The sequence below is a fragment of the Salvia hispanica genome, chromosome 2, assembly GCF_029641045.1.
Source record: "Salvia hispanica isolate PSC_SH4W2 chromosome 2, Shi_PSC_v1, whole genome shotgun sequence".
NCBI classification, from domain to species: Eukaryota; Viridiplantae; Streptophyta; class Magnoliopsida; order Lamiales; family Lamiaceae; genus Salvia; species Salvia hispanica.
The window spans coordinates 31,383,918-31,401,928 of NC_142693.1; the positions used below are offsets into that span (position 1 = coordinate 31,383,918).

General features: G+C 33.4%; 1 protein-coding gene across 1 annotated transcript; it reads left to right on the forward strand.

Annotated features, from left to right (window-relative positions):
* The first annotated feature begins 6,253 nt into the window (after positions 1-6,253).
* Positions 6,254-7,210, forward strand: LOC148932176 (proline-rich receptor-like protein kinase PERK8). The gene has a single exon (XM_089065020.1). The coding sequence runs from the start codon at positions 6,254-6,256 to the stop codon at positions 7,208-7,210; it is 957 nt and encodes a 318-aa protein (XP_088921146.1).
* Positions 7,211-18,011: the final 10,801 nt, after the last annotated feature.

Consider the following 18,011-nt stretch of genomic DNA (forward strand, 5'->3'; position numbering starts at 1 on the left):
TTCACCTCATAAATTAATAAATCACATGCCACATCACATAATCAATAAGTTTGACTTTTCAAACTTCCAACGAGAACCCTAGACTCGACTCGGCCATAGCATCTCATGCAATAAATGCATTCACGACTCCACGTCATCAATAATAAATTTTTGGGCTCTAAAATTAGGGTTCGGAAATTCGGGATGTTACATGTACTCCCTCCGTCCCATAATAGACGTCACACTTTCCTTTTTAATTTGTCCCACAAAAGATGTCACATTTCATCTTTTGAAAAAAGTTTTTCCCTCTCGAATCAATTATAAAATTATATTTTCTCTCTCTATTTAACACACAAAATAACATCTCCTAAAATCCGGTGTCATCTCCCTAGTGTGACATCTACTATGGGACGGAGCCCGGAGGGAGTAATATATTACTCCCTCCGTCCCACAAAAGATGTCACACTTGTGGGACGACACAGGATTTTAGGAGATTTTGTTTTGTGTGTTAAATGGAGAGAGAAAATATAATTTTTATATTCATGTGAGAGAGAACTTTTTCCAAAAAGGGAAATGTGACATCTTTTGTGGGACAAACTAAAAAGGAAAGTGTGACATCGTTTGTGGGACGGAGAGAGTATTGTTATATTGTATCTACCATGTGATTATATGACGTCCAAATTGTGATTCCCAAGCCCACAACAAAAGCTCATCACCTGCCCAACTCACCTCATGATCAGTTAATGATTGCCAATCAACGGCCCAAGCGTGGCCACTCAAATCAGATCCACCCATATCTCGGCCCATGCGACCCAAACACTGCCCACACACTCAATGATTATTCTTGACTATAAATAGTTTTCCGAGTTTTCTTATTATTATTTCTCCTATAGAGAATCGAACTGCGTAGTGTGCAGTTGATCTTACTCTATATAATAGTACTAGTTTTAAGTCGGACAAATCATACACGAGATTCATAATAATTTTATTAGTTACTAACTCTATCGTCTAACGTTGTTGGTTTTGTTAGGGTATGTATACAGATATAGAAAATCATGTTTGATACAAATCCTTATTTACTTAAATCATGAAAAGAAATTTCTTGTGAAAAGGGTTTCACTTATTACTATTTGTTGGTTAAATTCATGAAAATGAAAATTGTGGAACAAACAAGTTCTTCTATGTTGTTGATTGATTGGTAGACTAATGGTTACAGAAGATTTCTTGGTCGATACCTTGTAGTCTGTAGAAGTAATTAATTAACAATATTCTCAAACTAGATAAATATGAAAAAGTTATTGCAAAAGGTCGCTAGTATCAGTCCGAAGTCAGTTCTTGTCTTAGCTGACACTAGAATGTGGTATAACAATAAATGGATCACGATGAGTAAGAACATCATATGCTTGTGAAACCAAGTATGAGATATTGATTGTATACGATAATTAGTGTAATTAACATTTGACACTATAAGGTGGTTTTCGGTTTCAAAGATAAAATAATACCAAGTTATAATATAGGATTGAGTTGTGAGATTATTTGAGTCGTAAGGGGTTAGCTATGACTAATTATCTCATAATTATCAGTCTAGGATTGAGTTGTGGAATTGTATCTCATGAACCAAACACACTACATATTTAATCATGTGATACAATCTTACAAAATGAACACCCCTTAAATACACAGTACTTATAACTTACATAGTGTAGTAGTAGAAGAGGAAGAGTAAAAAGGAAAATAAAATAATAAAAATATAAACGTATTTACTTATTCAATGTTATTTGTGGAAAAATCCAAATATTGAAAAAACACAGCTGCACCTGTAAAAACAATTATTAATTGGTACTGTGTGTTAAATGTTGGCCGTTCAAAACACAGCTGGACCTTTAGAAACATTTTACTAGTTTGTATTGTTTGGACTTTGGCAACAGCACTGCATGCCTGTGTATGTAACTCACATATAGCCTCTGCAGCACTGCATGCTTTTAATTATTTCAAATACTTTGATAAACTATCAATTTACTGGATGCATATATTTAATGAAGTTATCCACGTACTAACGTACACTCCACTCCTTTCTCTATCACATGTTTCTCATTCATTTTTTAAAATACAATAAATTGATGATTATGTGTCTTTGGTTTACCTCGTTTTTATTAGTTATGTATTTTCATTAAAATTATGTATTTTTAATTATATACACACCTTTCAAAAAAATTACGTATTTTTGTTTTTTTTAAACATATGTTTTAACAAACATATATTTTAAATTATCAAATAGTACTCACTCCGTCCCCGATTAATTGTCACTCTTTTCCATTTCGGTCTGTCCCTCAATAATTGGCACACTTCATTTATACCATAAATGGTAAATAGGTCTCACATTCCACTAACTCATTTCACTCACATTTTATTATAAAACTAATATAGAAAAATGAGTCACATATTCCACTAACTTTTTCAACTAACTTTTCTTTAAATTCCTTAAAACCCTTGTCCGGTCAAATAGTGACAAATTGACAATTAATTGGGGACGGAGGGAGTAGTATATTGTGTCGTTTGGTTGGCACGATTAATCATCGTATAATAATCCACCTATGATTAAGTTATGACATTATTTTAGATGGAGACATGACTTATAACTAATTATCAAATGATTATCCATCTAGATGAGAGTATTTTAGTTGGAAGAGGTGACTATGACTAGTTATCATATTATTATATTAAAATGAATGAAAGAATAAAATAATTTTATCATTCACACAAGAGTACCGAGGATATTGGCATTCTATTTCCAATTCATCTATATTTGTGTAGTCTATCAACCGATGAGGAAGATAAATTCACAATGCAAGAAGGGCCTCGGCAGCTATGGAACCACATGGGAACTGTACCCCCAAAACATTTGCACATAATTTATTTAGGTATGCACATAAACAATTCATATCCTTGGCTCAGCGGTACGCGGCCTTCTATCGCTGGATAGCCTCGGGTTCATTCCCCATCAGCGCCGCCTCTTTTTTATACTTTTTTGTATTACGCCCTTTTTTTGTTTATTAAAGCATTCCATTCAAGTGTTATCACTATTAAAGGGCCTCCCATTATTAAAGCATTCCATTTATGTGTTATCACAGGCCCTTCCATTCCATTTCATTTCCACGTCATCATTATTTTATTTTACTTTTTTTATACTACTACATTTAATATGTTATCAAATTAAACAAATTTATGTAAAAGCAGGAAAATGCATTACTCGCATCGTCCACCATTAGGAGTCCCAATTCTTGGTGTCCCGATTTTAAGAAATGTTAAGAATAGTGTGTGGCAAAAAGTTAGTGAAATAGGGGTACCACTTATATATATTCCCTCTGGCCTCTGTCCCATTAAAAATGAAACGTTTTTCTTTTTTGGTTGTCCCATTAAAAATGAAACGTTTCCTAAAATGGAAATAACTCTATCTCTACTTTTTCATCTCTCTTACTTTACTCTCTCTTCATTAACTCACAAAACAACACTACATAAAATCCCGTGCCGATTTCCAAATGTTTCATTTTAAGTGGGACGGAGGGCGAGTATATATTAGTTTTAAATAAAATGGGAGTGAAATGAGTTAGTGGAAGGTGAGACCCTATAAACATTTACGGAACCGGGACTCCTACTTGCGGACGGAGGGAGTACTTTTTTAAATAATTCTACTATCGTGAAATGCTCAAAACAGAAAAATGACTTTATTAACGTGGAATTGATGAAGTATAACACATACGCACTCTCTCAAGTCTGAAATCTTATCTATTTGTGTGTTACCGACTATGCATGCAACAAAGCATCCAATTATATTTGTTGTCTTTAAACAAAATCCTAAAATTGACTATGTTTTGTAAACTATTGGTAAAACTTTCGCCAAAATAAACAGGTCAAAATATATCACTCGCTCCGTCTGCAAATAGGAGTCTCATTTATTCATTTTAGTCTGTTCGCGAATAGGAGTCCCGGTTCACTTTTACCATAAATAATAATAGGGTCCCACCTTCCACTAATTCATTCCCCTCTCATTTCATTTAAAACTAATATATACAAGTGAGACGCATATTCCACTAACTTATTTTCATCCACTTTTCTGAAAGTTTCTTAAAACCCGTGCCACCAAAAAATGAGACTCCTAATAGCGAACTGTGGGAGTACTGCTGTATTTCTATTACATATCTCCTAAACTCTAGTAATACAATGCATGTAGTCGTTTCATTCCACTAAAACTTAAAATTAAAATAACGGTGAATTGCTTGAAAAAATCATGAATTTTGATCAGTTTTGATTTATTCCACAATTTTAAAAAGTTAAACCTTAAAATCGTGAATTTATTTTAAAATTCTTCATGGGATCTAATTTTTGTGATATTATATGTAATGTGACATAAGAAAAGTTCAACAACACATGAGTACTTATCATTTTTCTCAATAATTTACTAATTAACTTAACCACGTCATCAATTTGAAACATGGAGTAGTGGACGTACATGGAGCATTGGGGGTCAATGTGTATATATTGGAGGTTTACAAAAGTTGTATGTAGCTTTGTTGGGGCAAGTGGCGGAGATTTAAGTCTTGCAATTGAGAGAGTCTAGTTTGACACCTATATAGACCATAATTTTTTGCACAGTTGTGTTTCTATTTCACATAGTTTTTATTTCAGAGTGAACTACAAAATTGGCCTCTGTATATGACAAGTCAAACGCTAGAGGCACCCATGTTTGAAAAACTCATTGTAAGTCTTTACGTATGGATATAATATCATTTCAAGCCCCTTTTCACTATTTTGAGTCTTTTATACCTTTTTTCCCTCACTTTAAACCTAAATGTAATTCCAAGGATGTTTTAGTCTTTCTCATTTTTATTACTATATACACTATATTTACCTTATATTAAAATATTATTTTTATTTAATCCATAAATATTATAAATTTAATTAGATTGATAAATTAAAATACTTATCAATAGTTATCATAAGAATGATTCATGTAAATTAACTATTGAGAAGAAGAAAAAAATATTTTAGTTAAACTAAAATAAATCCTAATTTCTCAATTAGGTTAATATTAAAATTAAAGAGAAGATATTTAACTAAAATATTAAACATAAATCCTAATATTTCGACAATCCATCATCTAGTTTAACTAAAATAAAAACATAAATCATTCTTATGATAACTATTGATAACTATTTTAATTTATCAATCTAATCAAATTTATAATATTCATGGATTAAATAAAAATAACATTTTAATATAAAATAAACATAGTACATAATAATAAAAATGAGAAAGACTAAAACACCCTGGGAATTACATTTAGATTAAAAGTGAGGGGAAAAGGGTATAAAAGACTCAAAATAGTGAAAATGGTCTGAAATGATATTATACCCATACCTAGAGGTTTACAATGCGTTTTTTAAACATGGATACTTCTAGCGTTCCACTTGTCATACGTAGAGGTCAATTTTATAGTTCACTCTTCATTTTAATAATATTAAATTATACACACTTTGCAGGAAATAAGTAAAATTCTCTAAATAGTTATTGTATTTATTAGTACTATTATTCAAGATAAATCATTATTTTTTTTTATTATTATTATTATGAAAACAAATACTCCATATCGTATATGCATAGTAGTTGATATTATGAGTATTAGTAACAATATTGGCTCTTGCAATGTTGACGCTAACGACAATAATCATTTATATCTCTAATTATTGTCATCACCCCTATATTATTTGTCATTAACCATAATTTATATATCTTATAACTTTACTCATGCCACAACTAGTTATGGTGAAGTAAACATCGAAAAAACTATGCAACTATTAATAAGTAGTAATTCGGATCCGGACCCCTTGAGTTGTAATATATTAGAACTTACGAAATTTAAATATGTTTGATAGAAAAAGTTAGAGGCATTACCGCATTATAAAAGGCATTAGTAATAAAGAATGGTAAGAGAATTCCCACCAAAGAGAATAGTATATATGAGAACGCTTTAAGTGGGTTTCGAACTCGAGTCTCGAAGTGGCAGAGGTGAGCTTTCAACCGCTCGGCCAACAGCTACAGATGTAAATAAGTAGATTCTATATAGAATTAACGGTACATTTTAGGTGTACAGCTGTACCCTACGTAGATCCGCCGGTGAATCATCTATATATATTTTGTTATGTCATCCACAACAAAGAACCACACTTTCCTTCTTTCCTTTTATTTCTACTACAGTAGTTTCTTTTCTATCTCAATGGCCTTCAATCCCATCCCAAATATTAACAATATTTATCGATTCACTGTACCACAAATCCAGCACGCAATTCGCAATAGACACGAGCTTGGCCGCGGTGGCTTTGGGGTGGTCTACCGAGGGACCATCCGACGCCATGGAGAGAGGACCCGTGCAGCCGCCTTCAAAATGGTTTTGCGGGGTGACTATTTTCGACAAGAGGTTAACGTGCTCGATATTGTGCGAAGTCGGTATGTAATTAACCTTCTAGGCGTTTGTGAAGATTTGCAGACCATCGTGATTGAGTATGCTCAGAATCGAACTCTGAGTTACCATCTTCGGCGTCCAGACTCAATGACAACTTTCCCATGGTGTACACGGATCAAGGTCTTGCTTGGCCTTTGTAGAGCGCTGACTCACGTCCACGTGTGCGGCTACATTCATCGGGACGTCAAATCGGAGAATGTGTTGCTGCTGAACGATTTCACTCCTAAATTGAGTGATTTCGGGGCTGCAATAATGATCGATGAAGAGCCCCATCCGATTATTTTGTCCATGGGCTACACTGATCCTGGTTATTTGAATCCCGATGAGACTGAAAATGTTAAGTTTCATTTGGATATCTACTCGCTTGGAGTAGTTATCCTAGAAACGTTGAGTGGACGTCCTGCCTTTGAGATTGATCGCTTCGGAAGGGCATTCCGATTGGACACATGGGTTCGAGGGCTTTTGCCCGAAGAGATTCTACACGAAGATTTCAGAGACTTGGAGCAAGCGCCCGACGTGATGATTGCTGCACTGGATGGAGAGAACACAAACATCCCGGAGGCTCTAAAGGACTGTGTCATAATTGCGCGTCGGTGTTTGAATCCAGACGTGGCCCAACGCCCAAATTTTATTCAGATCCGCGATGTGCTCTTGGCCTGCCCGAGGGCCGCCAATTATGCAAGGTGGAGGAATGCTGTTGGCAATGCTTAGGGCGTCCATGTCCTCTCTGTGTTTGACTATCTTTCTTAAACTTTCTGCTTTGTGTTTGACTATCCTGTTCTTCCTTCTATTAGATTTTATGTAATTTGCTTGTTTAATGTATCGTATTCCCGTGCTTTATTGTAATATATGTAGGAGTATTTTATTTGACTCACCCATCCGCCGGTATTATGATGGGGTTTGTGTTTTACTATATCTCTTCTCTCTATTTTTCATGACTTACTAACTTTTATTTTATTGTTCTAGTGTTTATATACGTGTGTTTTTTATTTGTTTTGTTGATCATTGTTTTATCTTTTTATGGAAATATCATTGTCTTAATTACATATTTTAGGTGTATATTTAATATTTATATCAATTGAATATTGATAGTATTTTAATATTAAAGTGTGTATGAGTTAAGGAAGATAATTTTATTTGTTGTAAAGACCAATATAAGTGTTGTAATTAACAAATATTTCATGTTGATTTAATTTAAAATTTATTTAAATTTATATTTATAATTATCTAACATATTGTGACTATAACGTATTACATTTTATTTTATTTGAATTATTCACAATGTCTAATTAATAAAATAAAAATATTTTATATCACGCATAGCGCGTGGGCTAACATTAGTGATATTTTATACTCCACTACATTCGTTCCGGCATACAGCTAGCGAGACATTTCTTTTGCCACAATATTTTATATAGCAGAGACTAAAATTAAAAGAGTGTGTATTAAATGTTTTGCAACAGCCATACTGCACATACTAACACTCATATATTTAAGAGTGAACTACACCAATAGTCTCTGATTTTGTGAAAAATGCATCAATGGTCCCTATAAAAATTTTATATCATTTTTTATACTTTAAGACTAAAATAACCCTAGGCACCACTAATGTAAATATTTATAGTTTGGGGGCATTTCGGATCTTTCTATTCTCCCCTTAATTTTTTTAATTATTTCTTCCATCACCATTTTCTTTTAAAAACTCAATTATACTTTTATTTAAATAATATTTAATTCTTTATAGTTTCAAATTTTTAAATAAGAAAAAAAAATATTTTAATTATGCTTTATTTATTTTTAAAAATAAATATTATTTATTATACATCTCAAAACTAAATATAATAGTAACATTTTTTAATAAAATATTAAAGTGAATTATAGAAAGTTCATTGTGGGATTTATTTTTACTTAAAAATTTTACTTAAATTTATTAAATTTGTGAAGAAAAAATATTATAGTGAATTATAGTAAATTTATATATAAAGAATGTTACTTAAATATTTAAATGTTACTATACTTAAGTGAAAAATAAATATTTTAATTACATTAATTAAAACTTAGTATAGTGAAAAATATTTTTTAAGTATAGTAATTAAAATTTATGTGAATTATATCTAACGTAAATTAAAGCGAACTATTGCAAGTAACATTTTTTTACTAAAAATATTAAAGTAAACTATAGTAATTTTTTCATTATAAAGCTTAACTATACGTTATAAAAGTAATTATTTCAAAAAATTGAGTGAATTATTTCAAAAGAAAATGTTTTCTCTTGTAAAAATATAAAATGGGCTAGTATTAGAAATGTAAATATTTAGTATTCGAAAATGTATTTTTATGTATGTAAAAAAGAATTGCATGATTGAAAAATTGTAATTTCTAAATACCAAAAATGTCCTCCATGGCATTTAGGAGATTTTTCAAATGAAGAGGGGTATAAAAGATCGACAGGTACTAAAAATGTAATTTCTAAGGACCAAAGAAGATATAAAATTTTTCCGGGAACCATTGATGCATTTTTCGACAAGATTAGAGATTATTAGTGTAGTTCTCTCTGTATTTAATGAAGCTTTCAATACACTCCACGTACTGACGTACACTCCACTCCTTTTTCTATGACATGTGTCTCATTCATTTTTTAAATAACAATAAATTGATGATTATGTGTTTTTGTTTTACCTTGTCTTTTTTATTAAAACTGTTTATTTTTAATTATATACACACCTTTCAGTAAAATTATGTATTTTTGTATTTTTTTAAACATATGTTTTAACAAACATATATTATAAATTATCAAATAGAACTCCATCCGTTCTATAGTAGTGGAGACATTTCTTTTCGGCACTGAGATTAAGAAAAGTTGTGTTAGGTGAGTTAAGTAAATAAAGAATGAAGTAGGAAATGAAAAAAAGTAATGGGAGGCCCTGTGATAACACATATGTGAATTTTAATTGAGTTGAATAGTCAACTTGTTGAAATGTTGACGTGGCTATGGAATAGTCAAAGATGTGGAAAAATGACGTGGCCGTTGAAAGGTCAATGCGATGAGAAAATGAAGCGAAAGTGAAAAGATGATGATTTTGAATATGTGAATATTTGATGCGGAGAGATATAATTGTGGGAGAATTATTATTTATTTTCCTAAGGGAGGAGTGAGAAAAATAATAGGAGCATTTATTTAAATCATGTGGAATTATTCGATCCCTCCTATTTTATTTGGAGAAGAAATCCTATTATTCTTGGATTTAATTATTTGTTTGGGATAATTATCCAAATTAAATCCAAAGTCCGAATACTCCTAAATTATTCCTTAAATTTTCGGCCCTCATGGTTAGAAATAAAGGGATTTTCGAAATCTCCTAGTTTGAGGAGGAAAGGATTATTTATTTATTATTTTATTGATCCCTTATTTATTCTATTCCATGAATAAATATAAATATGCTAAAATATCCTAGCATATCTTGCCATATCTAAGAAGATCTTACCATATCCTAATTAAATTAGGATTTGAATTTAATTCTTTGTGGAGAAGTAAATTAACGCCTATTCCTATTAAATTGGGGAGATTTAATTATTTATTCTTGCTCCGTGATATATTATTCTGCTCCGTGAAATATTCAAATTAAATTATAGGCTATTTATTTAAGCCTAAATTTCGAATTCCTCATACTTCTCAACGGCTTTAACGCCACTTCCCCCATATTCTCTACCAAATCTTCCAAATCTTTATTTATTTAATTAATTGTGGGATATTATTTTGGCACTCTATAAATAGGAGAAGAAACCTAACCCTAAATCACAAAAAGAATCGTCCCCCACATTGAAGAAAAACCGTCTCCCACTTTCTCCTACTTCTCCCCACTCTCTCCAAAATTCTTCCACTTTTCTTCAAGATTTCTTCATCAATTGAGAAGAATTCAAGTGGAAATTTCAAGAGTTTATTGAAGAATCAAGGCTATAACTTGTTTCTACCGATTGATTTTGGAAGAAAAGGTACTTTAATTTTCGATTTCCTCTCCTTCTACCGATTTAATCGGTATTCTTGAATCCACATGCATTTAGAATGAGAGAAGGGGAAATTAATTGTTGAAATTGGGATGAATGAATGTGTGTGTGTATGTGACCGTGTGTGTGTGTATGGGCGCACGCCTCGGTGTGCGTGCACTTGTGTTGTGCGTTGTGCGTGTGTTGTGTGGGAGAAACACTCATGCGTGACACTCTATTTATTGGTGATTTTGGAATGATTATTTGAATAAAAATGATAAGCTAAGCATACCTTGATTTTGATATTGTTGATTTTGAAAATAATCGATGGGAAAAAAGGAAAAACGTGAGATCATGCATGATTTGAAATCCATGATTGGAACTGATTTGTGATACGCCTAATTTAAAGGTGATACTTCGCGCTCTCAGCGTGATAAACGAGGAGAAGAGAATTCTATCGAGCTAAACCTACAAGGTGGGCTTTCTTTTAAAATAAGGACATTGTCCTAAAATGATATTGATGAGAATGAAAGATGTGTTATCATGCCTTGATTTGTTTTGTCGTGCCTATCCCTCGTGGCTATGCCACTATTGTTATAATCGAATTCGGATCCTTGTAGAGCCGCAAACTCTACTTGGGTTAGTGTACACCAAAGTTAGACCGAGTGTCAGCGTACGGGTTGGCCGGTCTAGTGACCTGGATTGCGGCCGCATTCCTTGTCATGTAGAATGAGGATATGGTAAACGTCTATGAGAAAAATGGTTGCGCGACCGTGATATTTGAGAAAGAAGATATTTTGGTGCCTCGGGTCTTTCTAAAGTTAAAACCCCGATGGACACTTGAAAATGGCATGATAATAACTATATTTGTGATAAAACTGTTTTCGGCAATGAGCCCCATTGAGTATGATTATCGTACTCAGCCCTGCATGTGTTTTCCTTATGTGCAGGTTGAGTGGTGACGAGCGGCGGCGGTGTTGAGCAGGAAATAATAAAGATGATATGTTGGTACTTAAAGTGTCGTTGTGTCTTCATACATAGCCTCACTTCTTTCTTGGTCGCTTCCGCTATTTTTATGAAAACTTATGATCTTTTGTTGGGATAAATACTTTTACTTTCGTGGGTATGTTTTGGGTATGAACAGTTAGAAATATTTTGGAGAACTTGGTTAAGCCTTTATTTAAATAAATCTTTTGTTGGATTCCTTTGTTTAGGCATTATTCTTCCTCTACTTAATTGTTCATTAAATGCTTTGGTCAAATCCCTTCTAAATGAAACCCTAGCCTATGATCTTTGATGCAATTAAGTCTACCTAGTTAGCGAACGCCGCATTTATTATACCCTAAATGGGCGGGTCGTTACATATTGAAATTATAGTTTAGGATTGGAGATGTTAAAAAAATGGGAGGAAGTAATTTATAAATCAATTTTTGAAATTAAAAAAAAAAATCGAATTGGCAGCGCCGCGGGCCGAGTCGCGCGCCCAAGAGCCTCGGCCCTCTCTCGTCTACCCCCCTGGGCCTCGTCCACCCTGCGGCTCGGTAGTGGGGGCCCGCGCCCTGCCCAACTCCGGGCCAAGGGCCACGGCCCTCGCACTGTGGACACTCTAAGCATCTTCTACCAAACAACAATTTACAAAGAATTGCTATCCCTAATCATGAATAAAACGTGTTATCTGTAAACTCAATAAAACCTTTTCAATGAACCAATCGTACCCTAGTATTATATGGAGTATGTCACAATCAAAATCAACGAGAGTGGTATTTACTGCTAATGTTATTTCGAAATACTCCGTATTATATTTGGTTTATACTCTACTCAACCGAAGAAAACTTAATTTTTGGATAATATGCAATTTTAATTGTGTTATTTTGCCTATTAAGTGAAAAGAAAATAAACAAGAGACAATGATTTTTTTTTCATTTTAAAAAATTGGTCATTTTGATTGGTATAAAATACTCCATCTGAGAATATATTTTAATACATAGTGCTAGTGGATAGTGGATTCCACACTATTAGTAGTTTAATTGGACTTTCAAAATTAAAAAATTCAAATTTTTCGAGAATAGAATAAAAAAAATAGTTCCTACTTTTAAAAAATGAAGAATATTTTCAATTTTGTTGGCACGAAGTGAGTGGGGCTTGGGCCCCGGCTGGACTTGAGATTGAAAAATGGTCCAATTAGAGTCTATTTTAATCAAAAAGCTTAATATAAAAGTATCGAGTGAACTACATAAATGGTACCCGATCTTTCACTTTCGCACATAAATAGTACTTGATCTTTATTTTATAGAGGGAACATCTTTTTTGGTCCACGAACTTTGCCAAAGTATCATTTTTGATCCGTGAACTTTGAAAATATCATTTGAGGTCCATCAACTTTGGATTAATATCATTTGAAGTACTTTTTTATTAATTCCAAGTTTTTATGAACATAAATACCCTCAATACTTAAAGGTATATATTTTTAATAAACTTATTATATACTCATATTTTTTATAACTATCTTTACAATATATTTTGGACGAATTTTCTAAAGAGGGAACATCTTTTTTAGTCCACGAACTTTTCCAAAGTATCATTTTAGGTTCGTGAACTTTGAAAATATCATTTGAGGTCTGCCAAATATGGGTTAATATCAATTGATGTACTCTTTTACTATTTCCCTCTATTTTATATCGTTTTTGGTACCTATTAATCACAATTTTGGTACCTGATGCAATTTTCACCCCAAAATACCCTCTAAACAATTTTCACCCCAAAATACCAATTGTGTCATTGAGGTTATTTTGGACATACACAAAACTAAGTACCAAAAGTGATACTCCCTCCGTTTCGTTATAGTCGAGGCAGAACTTTTGGGCACAGAGTTTTACAAATGAATGTTGGGTGTACTAAATAAATAGATAAAAAAGTAAGAGAGAGAAAAAGGTAGAGAGAATAAAGTATAAAGTGAATAAAGTAAGAGAGAGTAAAGTTAGAAAGAAAAAAAAAGTTACCAAATATGGAAATGACTCAACTATGAAGAAACTTCCTGAAAAGGTAAAATGACTCAACTATGGCGAAACGGAGGGAGTACTATAATATCTTCTCTCATTCTTCTCACACTTTATACTATTATTATTAATCAATATTAATATTATTATTTTGATGTTAAAAATTAATAATTAATTTATTTTTTAATATCATTCTAATATACTTAATTATAATTTTAGTTATAATTATATTTAATTATTGTAATAATAATATTATTATTATAATACTAAAAAATAGTTATAATTAATAAATAATTATATTATAATTATTTAAATTATGACTCACACAATGTTATACTCCCTCCGTCCCATAAAAGTTGAGTCGTATTCCTTTTTAGTCCGTCCCAACAAAGTTGAGTCATTTCTTTTTTTAACAAAAGACAAAACATCTAATCACTCTTACTTTATTCCATTATTTACTTTACCCTCTCTTATCTTTCTTACTTTTTTCATCTCTCTTATTTATTTAATATAAATTCTTAATCTCCGTGCCCAAAAGTTTTGTATCAACTTTTATGGGACGGAGGGAGTATAATAATAATAATAATTATTATTATTATTATTATTATTATTTACATTAAATTAATAACTAATCAATATAGTCATAATAAAAATTTAAAATTATGAATTATATTCATAATGATATTAAGAGTTTAATATTTTTACTAAGGTGTTTCAACCCTAAAATGAATATAAAATAATTCAATAAAAAATATTTAATTAAATTAATTATTTTAAGCATTTAATTTAATTAGATGTTTTGTTCTTGATTTATATTATAAATGCAAATAGATGTATGTACAAAACACTAATAAGAAAGAAGAAAAAGAAGAGAAAAGAAAAAAGAGGAAACATAAGCTAAGGAAAAAAAGAAAGTAAAAAGGAAGATATAATGCTAAAAAAAAAAGAAGAAAATGAAGAAAAAAGAAATAAGAAGAAAAAAAAATAATCACATGTTTGGTACGATACTATTTAATGGAAATTTCCAAAAATATCCTCATTAACAAAAAAATTCACATGTTGGGTACTTAGGGTTATTTTTGTCACTGGGTACCAAAAACGATATAAAATAAATATCAGGTATCATTTGCGTGCGAAAGTGAAAGATCAGGTACCATTTACGTAGTTTAAAGTATAAACCCACGTCAATTTATTGAAAAGCTAGATCTGGGCTAGCCCTGTATAGACTTGGGGCCGTGCTGCTTGGCATGGCCCAATGACAACTCTACTTGCAAGTTTCTCTATAATCTATTTCCCATCCAACAAATTCCTTTGTATCTAATCTCTTCTCCAATTAATCACATCTTTTACTGCTAACTTTTCTATAAGTACTACTAGTATGCTAATTCTAGGCTCCAAAAATTCTAAGCATTCTTCTAGCTTATGGTCAACTAGATGAGCAAAAAATATTGAGTTATTGGGCGAGTGTTCTAATATTGAAAATCATACATAGAATGAAGTCTCAAATGAATGTCCAGAGCAAGACCAAAATCCAAACAAAAAATCAATAGTCGAGTTGAAGCCAGGCGATTTCTTTGGTCCATAGTCCATCTCCAAATGTTATTGACAAGGTAATTCACATGAATGAATATATTATAGGTCTACCGATGGTAAGGACCATAATTAAGAATTTTAGTAGCATATCAAGAATTTTCGATCTGATATGCAAATTGTGCTACACATAATTACATGACACTCAAAAGTAAAAAAGCAATAGAAGAGTGTGCGTGTTTTCCCTTAGAGCATTCCCAATGCTCTTCGTAAAAACTCTCTTATTTCTCCCTAACTCCTGCCACATCAGCACCACATCAGCACCAAAATTTATCCCCAGTTTTTAGCCAACTGCTCCAATGGTTTCTCCCTTATTTCTCCCTTATTTTTCCCTAACTCAACATTTCATTTTTACATCATCACTAATATTATTTAATTTTCCCTACAAATGTGTTTAATAAATAGATTTATAATGAATAATTCATCGTTGTATTAATCATTGCAAAATATAATACAAAGAGAAAAAAAAAACTACAAATAAAAAACCACAAAAAACAAAGATTTAAAAAACTAAGAGGGAGGGGCGTCTGGCGGGAGGCCCATCAGGATCTTCGAATTTTGGATGGTCGACCAGAGGGACTGCTTCTCTTCTGGGGTTCCGCCGCCGGTGAAGTACAGCGTGTACAGCTGCGTCAGATTGGCGACATTGGCAGAGAGCGTGGCTTGTTGTATGAACTGGGGTTCCGACTGGGCATCCGACGATGCGCCCTTCCCCTTCCGCCTCCCCTTCTCCTTCTTCGCTCCCACAGGGCGCTCGTGCGGACCATCCCCAGTCAAGTCGATGGGGAACGCGCTCCCCTCGCTCTCCGCACCGCTAAGTCGCGAGCGCACCGATTTCCCGTGCAGCGCGCTGTGCATCCCCGTCCGGAATTTGGGGAGATCCTTCAGCCTATCATAGATGTTCCAATACTTGAAGCCCTTCGACAAGAACTGGCCACTATACCTCTGGATGGCCTCATCTCGGACCATGTGCTCGTTCTGGCCACTCGTCATGTTCGTCATCAAGTTAGAATATATACCGTTGAAATGGCCGCAGTCCCTCATGAGGCGCTCCCAATGCCGGCGGATCGCCTCGCTGCCATGGTCCTTCATCAAGACAGTCTTGTTGCTCGTGTACTTCTCCGCAACCCACTCCCAGAACATGATCTCAGTCTAGTAGTTGCTACGCTCCGCGTTCTGCGTCGTGTCCGCCCAGCAGTTGGCTATCAGCTCGGACTCTTCTAGAGTGTAAGTAGTCCTTCCCGTTCCTGCTCCTGGAAGGCGGCTCGGCGAGCGTTTCTTCCACCTCGTAGTCGTCCGTGCTGAGTGTCGGATCCTTTGTGTACGTCGCGGCCTGAGATCCTTCGTCGCCTAGGGTTGATCCAGGGGTGTCGAACAATGATGTGACTATCTGGGGGCGATACACATCGTCGGCAGGAGAGGGCATGCTGAGGGCAGACTGGAAGTACGGAGAAAGTCTGCGCACCGGAGGAGTCTGCAATGGGGACGAACCCGCATATGGATATTGGCCGGGAGGAGAACCCATCGACAACAACGAGTTCATCCACTGCTGATTTGTTTCATCAGTGGGGTTGGGAATTTGCGGACTCGGCTCTTTGCCCTTACCTTTTCGGGAATTTTTCCTACTTGAACTCATAATTTTGAAGATTGAAGATTGAAGATTGAAGATTGAGATAATGAGATTGAAAAATTGAGAGAATGAAGATTGTGTGTGATGAATGGAGGAGGAGGAGGAATTATATATAGGTTTGGAATTATAGCCATTGGAAAAAAAAAAAGAAGCCGATTTATCGCCAAATCGCGCCTACAGTGGGCGCCGATGATTCGGCGATAACTCGGCGATGCAGCGGGAGTCGGTGTTAATTTGGTAGAATTAACGCCGAAAAAACGCTGAAACACTCCCAACGGTCGGTGATATTCGGCAAAAAATCGCCGAGTGTTATCACCGGACCATTGGAAATGCTCTTAATGTTGTCTAATTATCTTTCTTGTTCAAATTCATCTCTTGGTTCATTCTACTACTCTTTCTACTTAATTTATTTCGTATCCACTTTCCAACTAATTTTTCTACAATTTGTACTTATCTCTAATGATTTCAGGTGGCGTGGAAAAGAAGTTGGAGATTAAACTCGTCCAAAAAAATAAAAATATTATCATTGATGTATAAGATGGAGGAGCAATATTAGAATTGCACTAGTTATAAGTTTGGTGATTTTTCAATTATACGAAAATCTGATACGAATACACAAAATTAATGAGTTCAAATCAAGCATTATTGGGTTCCTATCTTTAACAGAATGGCCCGTTAAAAATCCATTAATTTTGATAAAGTTGGGTTGGGATTAGGGAATCCATTATACTCCTTACTCATAATATTTTAATTGTTTATACTTTCAAAATTTTTTATAATAGGTGTTATTCTATAGCACCATCAAGTAATTCAGGTTTTAATCGTGTAAACCATATTTCATTGTGCAACATTAGGTTTTAATCAGGTACTAATTACGTAATACAATGTTTTTCATCGTATAAATTAGATTTAATTGTATAAATCACTTTTTTTTATGTAAATCACTTTTTATCGTGTATGTCATGTTAAATCATATAACACCAATTTAATCGTGTAATATCATATTTTAATCGGTGTAAATCAGATTCATGTCTTTGTCGCGTCGATAATGCCTTCGTATTATGTGCGAGTCGGGTTTGAATAGCAAATCAAATTTGTCTTCGAATTGATAATTTTCCTAATAAATCATATTCGGATCAAATCTTATTAACTAGATCATTATTAAATTGATGATACTACGATATTAACTCAACTCGCACAATGTGACAACCCTACTTAATTAGACATGTGAAGAAATGTAAGGATGGAAGGACCAAACTGCAAATTCGCGGCAAAGCCACCTTTTGTCCGAACTTCCATTTGAATTTAAAAA